This window comes from Eleginops maclovinus, chromosome 6 (genome assembly GCF_036324505.1).
Source record: "Eleginops maclovinus isolate JMC-PN-2008 ecotype Puerto Natales chromosome 6, JC_Emac_rtc_rv5, whole genome shotgun sequence".
Classification (NCBI taxonomy): domain Eukaryota; kingdom Metazoa; phylum Chordata; class Actinopteri; order Perciformes; family Eleginopidae; genus Eleginops; species Eleginops maclovinus.
This window is the reverse complement of record NC_086354.1, coordinates 15,306,012-15,326,473: the sequence shown is the minus strand read 5'-3', so window position 1 is coordinate 15,326,473 and position 20,462 is coordinate 15,306,012. Positions and strand designations below refer to the sequence as shown.

The window sequence follows — 20,462 nt, the reverse complement described above, 5'->3', positions numbered from 1 at the left end:
CACTGTAATAAGACTCAGACCCCACACAGGCTGTAAAGTTCATAGAAATGATCAACTTTATGTTCAGCAGCTGTTCTCTGATCTGTATCTGCGGAGAGCTGTTGAGTTTGCCCTGATTTTCCGTAATGAAGTCAGGGATTGACTTTCCTGTATCTTGCCCATTTAAGAGGTCATCAGCGGTTATCTCCCCCCCATCACAATTATTGTCGAGAATCATCACGCATCTCTTAATCACATCAGCGAGTACATTTTTTGTATTAGTCTATGAATGCAGCAGCCTTGGGGAAACATTTTAATCAATGACAGCCAAACAATATCCTCATTTACAGGAGTGTCATCTGTCGCAGTCTCCACCTCTATCAAAGCCTCCTGAAAGGGAGATTTTTTCTAAAAGGGCAAACACATGTGCCTAATCCTTCACACACACACACACACACACACACACACACACACACACACACACACACACACACACACACACACACACACACACACACACACACACACACACACACACACACACACACACACACACACACACACACACACACACAGGCCATCACTCAGTCTAACACTCTCCTGGACTCCAGACTCCTAGTCAGACGATAGAGGGGGTTCTGAGAGTGTAGATAGGCGCGGGACCTCCAGCGCAGCAGAGATAGATGCGTGTTGGGCTGAACGAACCCACCGTGCCATTCATCATTCCAGACGTAGGTTGCAAATAATTACTGCTCTCACTCGCGCCCATTTTAATAGGGTAATAGATATTTCTGAAGCATGCTCCTTCGCTATCTGTCCGCTTGCCTCTCTGCATTGCCAATGTGTGAAAGCAGTATAATCGGATTTCAAACATGATTAGTGGAAGCTCTGCAACAGCTTCCAGATGTTAGAAGGGGGGGGGGGGGGAGTGAGTGTGGCATATGGGTCACGCTATAAGGTGACAAAGTGTTAATTAATTTATGTTTTTGCACACTGCACACTGTACTATTTTCTAGGACACGAGACTACCTGGCGTACAATCCACATTCAAATAATTACAGGCAACAGAAAGGAAGATACTTCAAGGGGCTTGACAGCTCCATTGAAATTCTAGCTATCATTCATTGACATTGACAGCTTCTACATATTGTTTTTCTGTTTTCCTTCCTTCTTCATTCTGTTCAAGGTTATTTTAACTTTCTCTGGCACTACTTCAGTCTCCCCAGTCTCTGGAGCAGCATAGGCAATTTGAGCCATCTGTGTGTTTAGTGTCTGGCTTGCAGGTACCATCCTCCTTTGTTTCAAATCTCATTCATTACAGCCGAGGGAGGATGGCAGATCCATTATGGAAGCTGGTCTGTCTGTGTGGGTGCATTTTATCAGCACATAAGAAGGGGGTTTGCCATTTAACGCAAACCAGTGGTGGCGCGGGGCAGCGGTGGCTGCACTCGTCACACCAAAGCGTTTCAGGGCATAGCATCACATTTCGGACTGTAGATATTTTAAGCTACAAAGAAAGTCATAAAAAATAGATTGTTTAATGAAAAACACATTTTGAATACTTGACATTTGGAAGAGCTTATTAGTCTTGCAGGAAATGGTATCCTGTTCCCTTTTATCACCACATCAATTTACTTAAGCGAAAGGTGAGGGTCATTAGTCAGCTTACAATACTATTCTGTGCAGTAAGGGGACACTTTACTATCTTGGTTTGCAGATACTGCGGTTGATCAAAGCTTAATGGTAGCTAAAGGGGAATATTTCTTTTAGAGTAAACATTAAACATAATATAATAAGACAAAGGAGGATTTCAGACCAGAACTATTTGATTCGGTTAGTCTTGTCCGCAAAACCACAAATGTAAACCTTGTGTCGGGGATAGACAACATAGAGGCCCATGTCTGAACAACCTTTCATGACAACGTTGTGGACCGACCGGCTAAACAACGCATCCATCCATATAGTAGCAGTGCCAAAGAATAAATGTACTCAAACATTTTTTTAATTTTTAACAAAGATGTGATCTGTACCCGGCTCTTGAACTAAATAATTTCCTTTTCCACAGGTCCAGCAAGTTGCTGCCCCTCCAGTCATGTCGACGGATTTGCAGGAAATAGTGTTTCCATCACGAAACACGGACAGCCAACTGAAGCGCATGAAGAGAGACTGGGTCATCCCCCCAATCAATGTCCCGGAGAACTCAAGAGGCCCATTCCCGCAGGAGCTTGTCCGGGTAACATAGCTCACCCAAGCACATGCACAGATACACACACACACACACACACACACACACACACACACACACACACACACACACACACACACACACACACACACACACACACACACACACACACACACACACACACACACACACACACACACACACACACACACACACACACACACACACACACACACACACACACACACACACACACACACAAAAATGTCACAACTTAAAAAGAGAAATGCCTTTTGCTCGATATGACAACCTTGTAGGTCCAGTAGCCTTAAGCTCCCACTCAGAGGGTCACAGACATGAGACTTGTGCCTTCGACAAAATGTTTCATATTTACAGCACTTCTCTAAAGGTCAGGGCTCTCTTTCTCTGCTATATTATTTATCTTTTGTTTCAGGGGGCAGTGGGAGTAAATGTAACCTAGCATTATTTAGAAGCAAAGAGAAATCTTAAGTGCCCACAAGCCCAATTGTCCCTCGGTTGCCTGTTGAGATATCATACTGCTATTTTTAAACACGGCTCGAGGACACGTACAGCCAGGTTCATTTGCATCTTTCCTCTGGTCAGTGTTGATAGCTAACAGACGACAAGCATATACGGGACAGCTTGGGAGCAGATCCGTTTTCAGCGTATTGAGCTGAAGTCATGTACATGCTATTTGTATGTATCACATTAAATCGAAACATATTAATAAGGATGTTTGTGGGATTACTGGATAATATCAGGAGGAGAAAAATGTTGTCTTTCTCAGTATGGATCCAAAGTGTCGGCACAGAGGGGCTCAGCTTACATCGCAAACAAGAGAGCCCAGTAGAGACAGAACTGCAGTACTACACACAAACACACACTCTCCATGTTTGTTATGTGCCAATGTAAAAAGACGAGTGTCATTTCAAATGTTGTTAATCAGATATGGTCCACTTTAAGAATGGGTAGTGTAAGTTTTGTTCTGCGGCTTTCATTAATAAATGTTTAAATTCGCAGATCCGGTCAGACAACGACAAGAACCGCCTCCTGAGATACAGCGTGACGGGCCCCGGTGCTGACCAGCCCCCCACTAGCGTCTTCATCATCGACCCAATCTCCGGAGAGCTTTCTGTGAAAAAGCCCCTGGATCGAGAGCACATCTCCAACTTCCATGTATGTCAAAAACAAACAATTAAAAATACAAACTCTTTAAATGTATTACAGTTAGCAATTGGTGTTTCATGCCAGCTTCATCCAGAGAAAGGTGGTCTTTCTGGCTCTGCACATTCCTGGCAATCTGCATGTGCTTAAGGGTCATGTGTAGCCTAAACAGGCACATAAAAGACCGGGGTGTCCCAGAAATCTGACTTATCCGTCTGAGAATGTAGGGGATTTAACGTGATGCTGTGTGTGTGTGTGTGTGTGTGTGTGTGTGTGTGTGTGTGTGTGTGTGTGTGTGTGTGTGTGTGTGTGTGTGTGTGTGTGTGTGTGTGTGTGTGTGTGTGTGTGTGTGTGTGTGTGTGTGTGTGTGTGTGTGTGTGTGTGTGTGTGTGTGTGTGTGTGTGTGTGAGAGAGATACATTATGATAACGTCCAGCTTCAGACCTGCTTTATTCATTAGTGGTTCTCCCATTACATAGCAATTGCAATGGCCTTTAAATGACATAGGCTTGAACAATAACTGGTAAACCCAAGGCCAGGCTGCAGTTAAAATAAAATGACTGTACTAGAGTCTACTACCGTGTATGTCAAACGACATTCACACAGTACCACATTGGTTCAGTTGAAGCTGTAAGTGGAATGTTAACTGTCGAGCAATAAGGGAGACCAGTATTAAGTTGTCTCCTATTTCCCATCATTTATACTATGACTTACTTTCACTGTATAGTATAATTAATTGATCCATTTATACTCTAACTACTAGGCTAAGCCATATGATGCTGCATATAGCCTCTAGATTTTCAATATATGTAGTTATTCTAGAGAATGAATGGTTAGGATCACAATATGTAAATATATCACTGATTCAAAAATCCTGTGTAAGGCAACAACTTACAACAGTGTGTATGCATGAAATATGCACTTGAAGTGCAAAACACTGCAGCACATCAGTTGTTTTTCATAACAAAGAACTAAACCTGTGATGACCCAGTGTAGGCAACACCACTGAATAAAATCAGATTGTATCTGTTTCAAGAGACGACCATAAAAATGCAGATGAAATGCTTGGGTTGTTGTCGACTCTGTGGCAGGCATCTGACTGAATCTAATCATGTCTTCCTCTTTTGCCTTGGCATGCCAGAGCTGGTTGAAGAAAGAATTTATTCTTCACATCAACAAAGATTCCTCTCTGGTCTGAATAAAGAGATTCACTGAAGTATTTGCTCTTCTGCATTAAGTAAACAACTTTTAGTGATGGTTAGTGGGGTTAATTATCACAGCAGTTCCATGGGTGACATTGAGTGCAGAATTGGTGGTTTGTCCCGATATAATGTTTGCACTGTTGAAAATCATTGTTGCCTGAACAGTTCCACAGCCCAGATGTGTTTGTGTTTCCTTCAGCTGAGAGCTCATGCAGTGGACCTCAACGGCAACCAGGTAGAAAACCCTATTGACATTGTGATCAATGTGATCGACATGAACGACAACAGACCCGAGTTCACTCATCAGATCTGGAACGGCTCTGTTCCAGAGGGTTCCAAGCCAGGTAATATACCACATAAAGCCGAGCACAGCATCACACTGTATGAGCAACTGATTGGCTGTAGTCTGAGCCTCTGGCTTCACACGCTGCTGCGGTGATAGCAGATCAAACAGCATTGATGGCATTCCTAGGGTGGCTACTTTGTTAACTTTGCCTCTGCTGCTTTAAAGCGGGTGGGGGTATTTTCAGCTCACACAAGGAACATTGGATTTCTGTATTACAACACTATACATCTTGTAGTCTTCGATATTGCACTCAACCACTAATATATTTTGATTGTCAATAAAAAAGCAATAAATAGAGCGATGACATGGAAGTATTTGCATCTTGTCCTGCAGGAACATTTGTTATGACAGTGACATCTGTTGACAAAGACGACCCAAAAACAGCAAATGGAATGCTGCGCTACAAGATCCTGTCTCAGAATCCAGAGAGTCCAACCTCCAATATGTTCACCATCAACAATAAAACCGGAGGCATCATCACGGTGGCGGCAGGCCTGGACAGAGAGGTGCCTGACACATCTTTATGTTCTGTCCTTTATTCTTTCTCTTCTCATTCATAAGCTTTTCACTTTTGTCTCTCTTACTCTTGAACTTAATGTGAATGTAGACTTATAAAAAGATTGTATCAGTATTTAAGTGAGACATTACCACGGCCTCCTATTATAATTTCCGTCTTGCACTCCCACATCTTGTAGATATGCATACAAGTGTACATTTGTTCGTGTTGACATAAATGTCCTGAAAATGTTTCCTTGTAAATATAATGACAAAGCACAGCTTGAGAATATTTGCTAATATTCCGACTGTCTGAGAACTAATGAGCCAAAGGGAATGTTGTTGATTAGCAACTAAATGAGAAGTAAAAACGGACTTGGTTGTTTCGCAGTTATTTACTCATACTTGCATCACTGAGCAGCTAAACGCTTCCTTCCTTTTATTCTTGCCTTCACTGTCTTCCCTAAGGTAAATCTTTACTTTCATTTTCCTCTCTACTTCCCATGCTGTAAATGCTACCAACCTTTTATTTAATTGGATCGCATATGAGTTAGAGAAAAAAATAAATATATAGAAAGCTGGAGCCAGTTGGTGCTATTCTAGTGAGAGCAATCTGGCTAGGTGGCCGCTCAATCACTCCCGCCCAGGGGCCACTTTTTTATGTTCACCAGTTGCTACCATGAATGTAATTTGCCCGACTCTCATTACCTAGCAACTGGTCCGTCACCTGAGTGGCTTTTAATGTGAAAAGAGCCATTTGTTTGCTTCATGATGATGTACATAGCAGAGGTGCAAGCTCACGCATGCATTTGCAAACTCCACAGAGAATGAATACAATTTATATAAAAAGCCACCATTTGTCATCGTAAATTAGAAGGAAGCCAGTTCAGATTTGTTTTATTCGAGTTGAACACATTAATACGGGTGTGTATATTTCACTTTAAGGCCTGTTTAGAGGCCGTGTTTTTATTGATAGCTTTAAATTATATTTGATATTGTTTTTTTTAATTAACCCTCATTAACATGCATGAGGTGGAATATAAACACATTTTAACATAATGGCTCAACACAGCATCTACATTATAAACAACCACAGAGTAAAATATTGGATACCATTTGTTACCTGAGTATTGTGCTGGATTTCATTAAAACACACCCAAATAAACAGACAATTCTGTGAGCATGTCCACAATATCCAAACATTTCTACTAAAAGGTATTATATTGTTGTTGGCAAAGTTCAGAGAATCATGTTTTTAATCCTGTTTTTGCTTCTCTCCCGTCCCTCCAGAAAGTGCCTCAGTACACGCTGATCATCCAGGCCACTGACATGGAGGGCAACCCCATGTACGGCCTCTCCAACACAGCCACCGCTGTCATCAGAGTCACTGACGTTAACGACAATGCACCGGAGTTTACTGCTGAGACGGTGAGAAACTAACTCATACCTGAGACATCAGCACAGCAATCTCGGCGAAGTGAGAGCACCTCGAGGACGCCCTATTTCACCCCATATAAGCACTCAGGCGCCAGTTCTGCTCACTTACCTAGTTCTGCTTGACCAGCATTTCTGAAGCCATACAGATATACAAGTAGGCAGCCATGCATTAAGTGTTATATTCCCCTCCAAAATGTTGACACATGCAACTACTGGGATGTCTGCCCGAGTCAAAGAAGCACTTACTGTGCCCGGGAATCACTGACATTTGTAATGCTACTGTTGTGCTATCAGGGGAGGACAGGGAACGAGATGACCATGATGACATGATAAGTTACCTTAGATGTCTATTTACCCAAGATTGGTCTGGCTGTGCTGTGTGAGGCAGCACTCGCAGTATTTCTGCTGCCACAGCGCTATCACTAACAGCTCTGTGTGTTTATGGTTTATTCATGCAGTTTTTCGGCGAGGTGCCTGAAAACCGTGTGAATGTCATCGTGGCCAACCTGACGGTGACTGACAAGGACCAGCCCAACACGCCCGCCTGGAACGCCGTCTACAAAATCACCGGGGGCGACCCCACTGGCAGGTTTTCTGTGCCCACTGATCCGACCACTAACGAGGGCCTGGTAACGGTTGTCAAGGTAAGGCCTCCTCTTCAAACTCCACCCTTGTTATCCCTTAGAGATGCATAGTAAATTTATATTGCAATAACAGATTTGGCCGTTGTTGTCATAACATTAATATTTTTGTTATGTTGCCCATGGTTACGAAAAGGTAATAATCAAATGGTACAGTTCAGCTTTTTCAAGGATAGAAGTACTTTGTGCAATGAACAGTTAAATTAAAGGTCACTGCACCATATTTGTCACATATTACAAATCATTTTCTGACCATGATGAGTAGGGTGCTACTAGCAAATTCTCTATTCTCTAAATCGAAATATATATTTATTAAAACTGGAAACATGATTTAAAAATAAAGAAATGGTTGGTTGGTTGGTCCTCTGCCAATTCTCCTGCAGTGGCATATCCTTCAACCACAAAAGGACACATTCCCTTTACTGCATCTCATTGGTTATTGTGAGCGCTCCCAATACGATTTCTCTGACAAGCTGAAGAATTAGCTTTAGTTCTTTGGGTAGCTCTCACTCACTTCACATTACCCAAAATGTAATGCGACTCACTTTTGTTAAATTCATCCTGACGTGTGATCGACTTTCTATATACTCCCTCTCATTGTGTTCCAGCCCATTGACTATGAAACTAGTAGGACGTATGTGCTGACAGTGGAAGCCAAGAATGAGGTTTCCTTGGCCAGGGGCATCCACTCTCCTCGCCAGTCCACTGCCACTGTCTCCATCAGAGTGATAGATGTCAACGAGAGTCCTTACTTCGAGCCCAACCCCAAACACATTAAACTGGAAGAGGGAATGATGCCTGAGTCAACACTGACCACATTCACTGCACAGGACCCGGATCGCTTCATGCAGCAGAGCATAAGGTAGAGTGAAAATGATACAGAAGGTGTTTGAGAACACATCTTGAAATGAATCAAGGCCAGTTTACATCTTAATATCATACAATGTCTGGGTTTTATCACCCGTAACGCGGAAATAATTGGCAACAACAGCATTGAAGATGCTGGTGGTTTCATCCCTGACTATAGTACTCTGTTTGTGAAACAGCATTGAAATGATAGGTTAAGATGAGGCCACTTCCTTTCATCATCACTGCTCAAGAAACAATATGCAGCCGGCATCTCATTTTTGTTGAACAAGCCTTATTTTTTCCTGTTCATCATCAGACGTCTTGCCTCACAGCTGTTTGGCCTTGATAGAGTTTATCTGCCTGAAAACAGTCCATGTGAAATTAGCTAACTTTGTAATTACTCGGTTTGTCCTACAAATTAGTTTGAGCTACTGATAACCAATCTGCTCTCCTTGTGGGGCTGTTCTCAAAAGTTCGAACAACTATGTAAAATGCATGATGTCTGATATATTAATTCTATGTTTAACAAATAAGAACAAAAGCTGTTTTAGAAGAACAAAGAAGCCCACACTCAAATGGAGACTTCATGTAACAAAATTAACCCTTTTACAACTTTCTTAATACTCTTACACAGGCATCAATGTGTGAATCTCTTTGTTTTCTTTCCTCAGATACTCCAAACTCTCAGATCCAGCCAACTGGCTAAGGATTGACCCAAATACCGGCCGCATAACAACAATTGCCATTTTGGACCGAGAGTCGCCCTATGTGAAGAACAGTTGGTACAACGCAACATTCCTGGCCTCTGACAGCGGTGAGTAACCATTTAAATGGTACTGCATTTTCCAAAAATACCTTGTTGAGCTCCAGTGATGCACCGGTTACATGGTCTAGATGTTGTAGCCAGACTGTTTCACAAGCACTCTATTCCAGGCCATTATTGTTGGAGCATTCAGGAGGAGGTAATGCTGCCTCTTCAATGGAAAGCCTAGCGGATGTCTAATGTAGACTACCTCTGAAAGGTCAATCTTCCACCTAGCATCACTTTGACTTCCACTGGGATGTGTTTCACCTGAAGCCAGTCCTCAAACGCTTCAGTTTAAAAATCTAAAAAACTTGTAGTAAAAGACACAAAGACATCCTCAACGCTTGAAGGTCAACCTTGTACCAGGCACTTGGCGTGTCTGAAACGCCGACAACCTTAGCTGAAGGTTAATGTGCTAGCAATCCCAGAACCGTGCAGCATGTGGATGTATTCACCTCTTCCCTGCCCTAGCGGGATTTACCTCTGTTCAGGTTTACCCTGCTCTGCCGAGCATAGCTTAGGCCAATAGGCTTAAAAACTCTACCAATAAAGGGGTTTCTCAGCATTAATGGGTCAGGATTGGATGACTAGCTCCTTTGAGCGTGGCCTGAATGGTAAAAAGCCTCTTAGCTGAGTGAATACATAGAGGAGCCTGAGAGGAGCGACAGTGGGCTCTGTTTGTCTGCTTTAGTATTCTCATCCCGTGTCCTTCGTCAGGAAGACGTTCTTCGGGCACACAGTCACACACTACCCAAATGTCCTGATATCTCTCTCTTTCTGCCTACCTCCTCACTAGAGATAAGATTCTCAGATCAGTATGCAGTTTGGATGAGTCTTCTCCCACTAGAGTAAATAGCTGTTTAGAGTGTCTTATTATAGCATGAGATCCAAGAAGAAAATTCCATTATTTACTTTACGACTGCAAAATGAAAGATTGCATTTCAAAAGTATATATTCCCCATACATATGTAAATTTAAAAAGAAAATCCCTTTTCCCCATAAATATGCATGGGCTGAGCGTGTGTCATTTTATGGTCCGTGCAGGTATACCTCCAGCAAGTGGCACAGGTACTCTCCAGATCAACCTGCTGGATATCAACGACAACGCGCCCAAGGTGTTCCCCCAGGAGACGGAGATATGTGAGAAGCCGGAGCCAAATGCCATCAACATCACCGCACTCGACGGAGACCTGAACCCCAACGCCGGGCCCTTTGCCTTTGAGTTAGCCCACCAGCCCTCGGATGTCAGGAGAAACTGGACCATCACAAGAGTCAGCGGTAAGGCACAGGATACTCTGTAAACTTAATTTGGCACAGATTCATCTTTTTGGCATTGATTTGTATGTGTTACTGAAGATTAAAAGAGGAGCAGATGAGCTTTTTCAGCATTTTTAATGAATCTTAATTAATGATTAAAAACATAATATGTTACAATATCGACATATCATTCAGCAGTCTGTTTAGTAATTAAAGCTGTGATTCTTCACTTTGAACACATGTTAATAGCATAAAGCAGAGGGGCCAGGTAGAGCAGGGGAAACTAAATAATATTATATTAACAAAACTATGCAGTCTTTAATTGTTTATGCTAATTGAAAATATGAATGGTCGGAACCCATTTGTTGTGTATTAAGCTATTAGATAGTTTGAGTTATAAAGCAGTGAATATATCTTAATAGGATAATGGCATTTGGATTATTGCAGCTGGGAATTCATCCTAAGCAGCATTATCAAAAGGTATTCAGTAGATTTATAAGCTCAAAAATCTAAATCCCGACCGTGTTTTGGATTAGATGTGCTGATGCAACTTCCAGGTAGGAAATGAGGCTGCATATTTGTAGTAACAGGAGTGTAATCGTACTGTGAACGCGGTCTATACAAAGGATTCAGAGTTTTGATTTAATCTCCTTTAAAAGACTCCTCTGTAAAATATATATTATTATATTTTCTTTGTACACGTAGACAAACGGCCATCATGGACCACCCACTCACGCTGTGTTTTGTCCCCCTTCATCTCCCAGGTGACTATGCTCAGATGAGCCTGAAGATTGGCTTCCTCGAAAGCGGTATCTACGATATCCCCGTCATAATCACAGACTCAGGCAACCTGCCCATGTCCAACACCTCCTATCTGCGGATTAAAGTGTGCCAGTGCGACTTCAACGGCGACTGCACTGACCAGCAACACATCATGGCTGCGGGTCTGGGCACCGGCGCCATCATCTCCATCCTCCTCTGCATCATCATCCTCCTCAGTGAGTGTCTCAATGCCCCTCTCGAACAGCACATCACACACACAGGGATTATAAAGACAGATACACATTATCCGAGATATGGCTAGATTACTGTAGGATTACCAAGAAGATAGCCTCGATCAGCCCCCCATCCAAGCTCTAAAACATCAGATCCGATTACATTTGTCTGAAAACATGCACGTTATTACGTTTTGTAATATGAGATCCCTCTCCCCGTCTGCCTTTCAGTTCTCGTGCTGATGTTCGTGGTGTGGATGAAGCGCCGCGATAAAGAACGTCAGGCCAAGCAGCTCCTCATCGACCCCGAGGACGATGTGAGAGACAACATTCTCAAGTATGACGAGGAAGGTGGAGGAGAGGAGGATCAGGTAAGAATCATGAGTGTAGACTCCCTATTTTCTTAATGTGCTTCTAAAGGAAGGTGCATAGTAACACACTTTTGGGTTTGGTTGATTTAAAGGGAATCCTGTGATATTTGTCTGACATTTCCTCATCGATTTGGAGCAGAACCCCATTAGAATCTAAGAGTTATATTTTCCCAATTCTGGCGTATTGGTATCAGAAAATATTATTCTTTTTGTTTTGGCGCTGACATTTAGTGCTGGTGTATAAAAAGGTAACATTCCACAAAGCCCTATGAAGCAGGAAGCTGTGCAATGTTTTTGAAAAAGGTGTGTGTGTGCTCTTAAAGGGAAACACTCAGGTCACACTGACAGTATGCAGGTGAGTGGCAGTACTGGAGCAGTATAAGGACCACCAAGACTCCCAATGGAGAGCAAGACAGATTGATGGTGAAATAGAAATAGTACTTTCTCTTTGTAAAGGAGCTGTGAATTCAAATCTGCAATCAATAAGACCAACCCATCTGATCTAATCAGTTCTGGAAATATTGGAAATGTTTCCTCAACTGGAACTGGGTCTTGCTGCACACAAAGACAATAGAAATGCAGTGCCATGGGCATCAATAAAGTCCCATCTCTTTATCCCCCTGCACTGATCAGGCACACACAGACACAAACTCAATTGTCCTAATGACCCCCTTGTTAACAAAACGGAATCATTTTATAAAAAAGGCAGTAATATACCAAATGGGCCATTTTCTTGCTGCTGGATGAAGTGCTCCGGTGGCTTAGGTATAGCAGATATAAGCCCGAGACCCCGGTCTGACCCAGCACAGTGCCAAATTAGCCTCGGAGACTAGTAATTGGTAAGCTGATGTCATTTGGAGATAGACATCTGGTGGGGCACAATAATGAAGCTCTGTAAGTTAACAATACGACTTGAAAGCCATCAGCTAGTGGTTAGGCAGAAGGGAGCGCACACACTTGTGTATTCACATCCTTGTTTTCACCGACAGAATGGTGAAACTTGTGGAGCAGAACATGTTAAAAAAAGGAAGCATGATATAATATCCCTAAAAGGCAAACGAGCGGATGCAGCAATTTATTGATGGAAAACACACTTCCATTTTGAGTGGCGCAGAAGAGAGCAGGGCGCCGGGGAAAAGGGTCTTGTCTACGGAATCAAGAGTCAGTGTTACAGTGGTATAAAATGGCCCTTACTTTCCCAGCCATGTGGTCTTTATAATGCCCACCTCTGTTCTCCCTATCTCCCGCCTGGGAGGAAATTGAAGTGTCACACCATCGGGGCGCTTTCAGAGTGTATGATTTTAGTTGCCCTGCCTTGTATTGCTTTGTGAAGCACTCATTCCATCACAGGCAGACAGCTGAACAGGCCTCGCTCCCAGGACATGGGGGGGAGAAAATGCAGAAATATAAGCAAATCATGTGTGCAGGTGAGGACATAAAATATAAGACGGGCAGAGTCTTCTTCTTCAAATGACCTAAGAATGATGAGACAGCGTGGCTTCGCGGGCACGCTCCGAAAAAATATTCTGTTTTGTATTTCAATCTCATGCGGTAAGTGAAACAAAACGAATCAGACCTGTTTATGCAAATAGTATAAGTGTCGTTTTTGTCACCAGAGACGAGACGAGTTTAACACGCACAGAGGATCTGATTCTAATATTATCTTAAGAAAATGATGGTTTATTTGGGGCTTTTTCTTTTCCGCAATCCTGGCCTGAATTATGAGATCATACACAAGGAATCACGACTGGCTAGGGATTACTGTCATATTGAATGGATAGACATGAGAGTAATTCAAATCTTGTCAAGAAATCAACAAAAAGCTAATTTCCCAATATCACAAATTATTGTTATAATCCATCAATGCATAGAAACCCTGTGTGAACTTATAACTGGGCTACGTGTCAGACGTACATGAAAGGAACTGTAGTGGATTGGTTTTTGATTATTTAACTGCTGCATTGGTAATTCCTTTTAGTGTTGTTGCTGTTTTCCCAGATTGCAGAATATAATAAGTGTGTCCGCTATTATTTATTAACGGCAAAACTGTTAAAATCAATAAACTCAGTACACTTTTTAAATTGCTCAGCGATGACTCACTACAGATAAAGGGTATACGGCTTAGCATTGTCCAGTCTCCCATGTTTGAATGTGGGTCACAAGGGCCAGGGGCGGCCATTTCACCAGGCCAACGTGTGTGTGTGTGTGTGTGTGTGTGTGTGTGTGTGTGTGTGTGTGTGTGTGTGTGTGTGTGTGTGTGTGTGTGTGTGTGTGTGTGTGTGTGTGTGTGTGTGTGTGTGTGTGTGTGTGTGTGTGTGTGTGTGTGTGTGTGGAGTCAATTCCCTGAAGGGGGGCTGGTCTGTCATTAGACCTTCCTGCTGAGTTCAGCCATTATACGTCTCTGTTGCAATTCCTGCTACAGACTCCTGACCCCTCCGGTGTGCGACCTCAGAGAAGGTCAAACAGAAGTCAGACAGAAACGCTCCAAAGATGATGGATGGCGTTATTGCACGATGTGTGGCGGCCATTGTTCTTCTCCGGCTCGCCTCGGGGTTGAGTGTCATTCCACATGAAATCAAATTACACATGAATAATCAATGTGTTTGTTTTAGATTGGAGATGATACTTATTAGTGTGGAGTTGAGTAAGTGTTTGTGAAGTGGCCACGTCGTTTATTGTTCGTGCATCATCACAGGCTTTTATATTTATTCTCACCTTTATTTTTTTCATTGTTCGGCAGCCTATTTTTTTTTCTTTTTTCCCCAGCGTCTGTGCGTGTGTGTATGTGTAGGTACAAGTGCAACTGAGCAAAGACAATTTTGAAGGGGGGATATTAGAGATGGATGGATTACTGAAAATCTTCTAAAGAGGGACAATCCATCATGCACGCTTATTAGGCACACACCCTGATTCTGGAATGGCATTTTCTCTATCATATCTGCTGTCACCGAGATACCATCCAGTCATTCAGCTCTGCTCCTCGCCACAGCCTCTGTCTCTCCTAACTCCTCTTTCTCTCTCCTCGCTCTTTCTCCACCTCCTTCCCTGCCCATGACTTTGCACAAACTGCGAGCCATTCAGGTTGCCTTGGTAATGTTAATAGGATTAGAAATGGCTTATGCATATCCACCATCCCGTGTCTGGGCATTGATTAGAGCAAAACAGTCGCCCTGCACATCCTTCCTGCTTCACATCGCACAAATACTGTGCAGCGTATGATGTGGTCCTCAGCTTGGACCCCACCCCCCCCAACCCCCACCCCACACACTCAGTGCTGGCTCTTTAATGTGTCAAATTGTCCCTGGGCTTGTACTTCACAGACAAGTAGATTTAAAGTTTCCCTTGTGTACTCTCAACTCTTCCTGCTACAAACTTTGAAATCTCCCCTCCTCAGTTGAACTTCTCATCCTCTATATGGCACAGGACGTGTTTACCTATTTAGATAATCGCACTCTGCTCTGGGTCTCACCACGCCACTTCGCTAACTCCCATCTGTCGACTTGTTCCACAGGATTACGACCTGAGTCAGCTCCAGCAGCCGGACACGTTAGAGCCTGATGCCATCAAGCCGGTGGGAATCCGCCGTCTAGACGAGAGACCCCTCCACCCTGAGCCTCAGTACCCCATGAGGTCAGCAGCACCCCACCCTGGAGACATCGGAGACTTCATCAATGAGGTAATAGCACCCTCAGGCATACAGTGCTTGTGAAAACTGAGATTGTTTTTGCTGTATTGTGAAATCAAATCCCTGGAAAATAGCTGAAGTGAAAGGATCAGCGCTGTTTACAAAGCTTGAATTTCATTTTCAAGCTGAATAACTTCTTGTTAATAACTTGTATTTAAATAAACAATTTGATGTATATTAACTTGTAGTGATAGAAAGAGAACTACTTAAAATGTAATCAACTTTTATTAGAATTGTTTCCATATTTCCCCCGCAGAAAGTAGAAACTTTTCTCATCACTCAAATGAAGCCCCAAAAAGTACACGATGCTAACTCACTTAAATATAATTGTTTTTCTCCTCACTTCTCCGCCAAAGTAGTTATAGATGTGTCAGCATAGAAATAGGAGATGAGAAGCAATACATTGGCTTTCTATTGGAGTGCCCTCTTTTGCCGGAGGCCATCATTGACTCCAGCATGAAGGGAGAATGTAAAATGAAAAAGAGCAGTCATGTATTTTTCAATAGCTCCAACAGACCAGAGTTTCACAGCATTATAAATGGAATTCGCTCCTAGTTTTTGGATGGCGCCCATGTTTTTAGATTAGAACACGCTCTTTCAGCTGTGCTCCCCGACACATCTATCTCTCGGATCCCTTTACCCAGGCACCACTCATTTTCTCCCTCACCATGTGTCATGAATACACATAATACACTTTTCGGAACGGCCCGTATTGAGTTGAAATGTAATGCTTTGCACCGCTCAATAAGGAGCGGTTTGAAAATGTATGAAACCCTTCATGAGACTTGTTATTGCGATGTTCTCACAAAACCTCTGAGACATTTCCCAGTCTGAGCATCCTGACCCAGAAAACGTCTCAGCGCAACCAGGCAGCGATCTGTTTTTAGTCACAGATTTGACTGTCGCTAAAGCTCAGTCATGGTAACTCCAGCGCTCATGGAGCTGGAATATGACCTAACTGATAAGGGCTAGCTGCCAGAGGAGCAGGGAGACAGCGTAAGGGATGGGGGAGTTGGATCTGATCTCCACCCCGCAATGGAGATCAGCTTGTGGTTCTTAATTAAATTAGAGGGGACAAAAGAAATTAGGCAGAGGTTTACCATAAGAACTTTAACCCTCGCAGACGGACAAACAAAGGTCTATTAGTCAGCCTCTCTCACAAAGGGGTCGGGGGGTAAAATGAGATACACCAGCAGCATCACTTTGCATGACCTCTGTTGGGCGCAGGTGGACACAGAGCCACAAAGCTGACGTGACTGCGCTCATTGTTTCTGCAGAGGGCCAGCGTCCGCCCCGGGAAGGTTGCTCTCTGAATAGAAATACCAGTGGGTTTTATTACACAACTCTTTTGTTTTTGTGGGACAGCCGACTCCTACAAGTAAGGACAGTGCAGCATTTCCCCTCAGCGAGTGGGGATTGTCTCAGCGGATGAGTCAGTTATTATGAAATGATGGGGCTGTGATTGACTAACCTTATGAAAATGCCGGTGGGTTATTTGTTGTAGTCGGAGGGGGCTATAACCAGCGCAGCGATCATGGCTGTAATTGTAATGAAAGATCCATCTGTCATATTTCTCACCAAATGATCAGCGTCACAGCCCTGAGCAAATACTTAACCAAAGCTAACAAGTGGAAAATAATCGCTTGGTGCCCAGGCACTTTTAATTCAATCCACCTTTTTATTTGAAAGCATTCCAGCGCTGTAACGGCAGCATGGAGGAAACTATAAATCTTTGACAAGTTCCCCATGAGCTGAGGTCTCGTTTTCCTTTTTTTGTTGGTGTTATGTTGCTCCACTTCTGTTAATTCATTTATTATTTGTAGGGTTACCTCAGTGGTGGCGATAAGCGAGAGAAACCAGGCTCAGATCCAAAGTGGTTCATGGCCAAAGCACATCTCGACTCCTCGATTAGCAATCCATCAAGTCTCCGGAGTCCTGTTAGGGAATGCGGCTGGAAATCAATAACAATCCATGTGGACCCCCTCATGGTGCTATGAGGATTTCTGGGAATGTCGAGCACTATCTTTAAAATAGATCCACCCCCTGCCAACACTGCGAGCTCGGAGATAACACACATTCCACTCAGTTTAACTTAGAGCTCACTGCTGTTAAGACAGGCCTCGGATAAATATGATATATTAAAAGGTGTTGCCATCTATATTAAAAGACAAAGTATCAGTGCTGAAGAAGCACTGGTTTATTGAAGAGATAGAGAAAGAGAAGGGGGGGGCTTGCATGGGCTGGTTGGGGAGGGGGAGACAATTCCAGACATCGGAGGCTGCTGGACATCCTTTTTCTTGGCTTTTGATCAAGCAGCAGATAATCCGACATCCCAGCAACATCAGGAGAGTCCCAACAAACGTACAAAGGAAACTCGCAGGAACACTAGAGCCTGATTCATGTAATTTCCTGCCCAAGTTAAGATGGAACTGCTGACTGACTTTAGGACAGATTAGTGTGTGCAGCCGGAGGGGGGTGCATGATGCGGCTCACTCCTCGTTGCAGACAGTGTTGCTGTGCAGACGTGGCTTAATCTTCTCATCTAACCGCCGTTTTATTTCCTTCTGTGCAGGGACTTAAGGCAGCGGACAACGACCCCACCGCTCCTCCCTACGACTCCCTGCTAGTGTTCGACTACGAGGGCAGCGGCTCCACAGCTGGCTCCCTAAGCTCCCTCAACTCCTCCAGCAGCGGGGGCGACCAGGACTACGATTACCTCAACGACTGGGGCCCTCGCTTTAGAAAACTGGCAGACATGTACGGTGGAAACGATGACTAGGACGCACAGCCACTCCGTGAGAGGATGAAGAGATAAAAAAAAATTAAAGAAAAAAGGAAAGATTTCCTGTTGATGGACATGGACAACTTCTGATATTCCCCGAGAGAGTGATGGAACTGTGACAGAAATGAAACAAAAAAATAAACATTGATTCAGAAATTTTTTCAAAAACCAACCTAGGCTTATTGTTGTAGTCTACGCATACATATGCTTGTTGAAAGCTTTGGCATAGGCTGTGGTCCAGTTATGGAGAATGTGGGAGGGAACACTGGTGGACTGTCGCCACTTGGATTGTTGGTATTGAATGCGCTCAGTTACACTTGAATTTCACAGTACAGAAGCACTGGGATATAATGTGCCTTTTTGTACATTTTTTTGGATCTAAATGATTAGTTTTATGTTCAAGGCTTTAATGGTACTGACTTTTGGAGTGATTTCAAACTAAGTATGTTACACTCTGGTATGCTTCTACATGCTTTTTTTCTTTGGTTACACTACGCTCCTGTTTGTTGAAGATTATTTAAATAAAATACAAAGACGCTAAATGAAGGATCATCTGTTAGCTCGGATGGAGAGAAAAACAATTAAGAACAGCACTGTACAGTACGCTAGACTTCTAGACTTTTTCACTAAAAAATTAAAATGATGCAGCTGGTTGCAAATAAAGGGAGTTATGAATCATACTTTTGTAGCAGATTTTCTTTCTTTTGTTTCTGAAGTGATGTAGTATTTTACAAAAACCACAAAAAAACAGTTTTGGTCTAATCTATGTACACTTCATTTGCCTTAGTCATCATCTGATATTTTCAACTTTACTTCACTGTAAAAAGATGTGTGTACATAATGTTTTTTTTTTCCTTTATCTTTTTTCTTTTGATGTAGTGTATGAAGAAGTGCAAAAAGTTCCAAAAACTTGTAAATGTATAATTTGGACTACAAATTCAAGTTTTTTGCATGTTTTTATCTTTTCATGACAACAAAAGTGAAAAATGTTGTTTCCCAAATTTATTTACAAAGTGAAAAAAATTAATAAAAATCTGGGTGACATTAAATGTGTAGACGTTAAGAGAGTTTTTTGTATAAAACGTGGGAAAAAAAACACATTAATAAAAATGGAAAAGTAGTGATCTTGTCAGCACAACTGTTGAATTTGTACCAAAAAGGGTGGGCAGTGGGGGGGAGGGGGATGACAAGCTAGGCACTAATTACTGAATCAGCTTAAAGACTGGAAAAGGTTTTGGACTTAAGCCTTGAGGATAACCGTGTGTACTGGAAAACAAATTATACATCTCTGACCCCAACCATCCAAATAAAATGCTAATTTTGGAGCTAAAAACTTAACTGCCTCTTTATTTATTCATTTTCACTCCAGCTCAGTATTGTTGCAGAGACGTAATTAGATTGTGAATTGTGCAATCTATCTCAAAGGACAAAAGCTTTAAATGAAGAAAAATGTTTATTGTACAATATTTCACCAGAGGGGAGAATGAACCATTAATAACCATATTTATTTGTTTGCACACATTGTACACAAAGTTCTTTAGGCCCCTACAAGTAGGTAGTTGATTAGTTGTGTGGCTCGCGGCCTGAGAAGTAAACAATTAGCTCATTCTGTAACACGATCTGTGTGTTCCTAAGCCAAGTCAAGGACAAAAGCTCACGGTAACGCCAAGTCCAATCAGCATCTGTCTGCTGTCAGCCGTTAGTACTGTAAGGTACTGTAGGTCACAGTGGACCCGGCCTCAAAGTGAAGAATGCCTCCGAAAACGTCCTCTAGGGACTCTGTGTGTATCTGCACTCCTGGGACATGTGCTAGGATGAAGGCGAGATTGACGTGTGTGTGTGTGTGTGTGTGTGTGTGTGTGTGTGTGTGTGTGTGTGTGTGTGTGTGTGTGTGTGTGTGTGTGTGTGTGTGTGTGTGTGTGTGTGTGTGTGTGTGTGTGTGTACTGTATGTGGTGGTGCTGTAACAATCTGTTCAGGCGTCACGTGTATGTTGAACCTGGATGATGGAAGTCACAAAAGGTGGACCGGTTAGCCTTCACCTGCCCTTCCTTCCCCCCCAGCCCCCACCACCCTTCCTCTATTACCTCAGGACTTGTAATTCACAGAGCCACCACTGGCACCCAGCTGAATAGACGTTGACATGGCTTATTAATCCAACCTAATTAGACAGACTCCAGCTTGGTTTTGCAGTCCTCACACAAAACGCAATGAATGTCTATTAGAGAATACCCAGTGAACCGTCCCCGCC

The 20,462-nt window shown here is 42.9% G+C and overlaps 1 protein-coding gene across 1 annotated transcript in view; it reads left to right on the top strand.

The window, feature by feature from the left end:
• Positions 1–19,333, top strand: part of cdh2 (cadherin 2, type 1, N-cadherin (neuronal)) — a 56,613-nt gene extending 37,280 nt beyond the window's left edge. Inside the window, exons 4-16 of the mRNA XM_063886421.1 lie at positions 2,045–2,212; positions 3,206–3,361; positions 4,750–4,894; positions 5,230–5,402; positions 6,682–6,819; positions 7,287–7,472; positions 8,078–8,331; positions 8,990–9,132; positions 10,168–10,401; positions 11,145–11,378; positions 11,607–11,746; positions 15,258–15,422; positions 18,004–19,333. Of these exons, the coding sequence (XP_063742491.1) occupies positions 2,045–2,212; positions 3,206–3,361; positions 4,750–4,894; positions 5,230–5,402; positions 6,682–6,819; positions 7,287–7,472; positions 8,078–8,331; positions 8,990–9,132; positions 10,168–10,401; positions 11,145–11,378; positions 11,607–11,746; positions 15,258–15,422; positions 18,004–18,210 (2,343 nt within the window). The 3' untranslated portion in view covers positions 18,211–19,333. The remainder of the gene's footprint in view (positions 1–2,044; positions 2,213–3,205; positions 3,362–4,749; positions 4,895–5,229; positions 5,403–6,681; positions 6,820–7,286; positions 7,473–8,077; positions 8,332–8,989; positions 9,133–10,167; positions 10,402–11,144; positions 11,379–11,606; positions 11,747–15,257; positions 15,423–18,003) is intronic.
• The last annotated feature ends 1,129 nt before the right edge of the window (positions 19,334–20,462 follow it).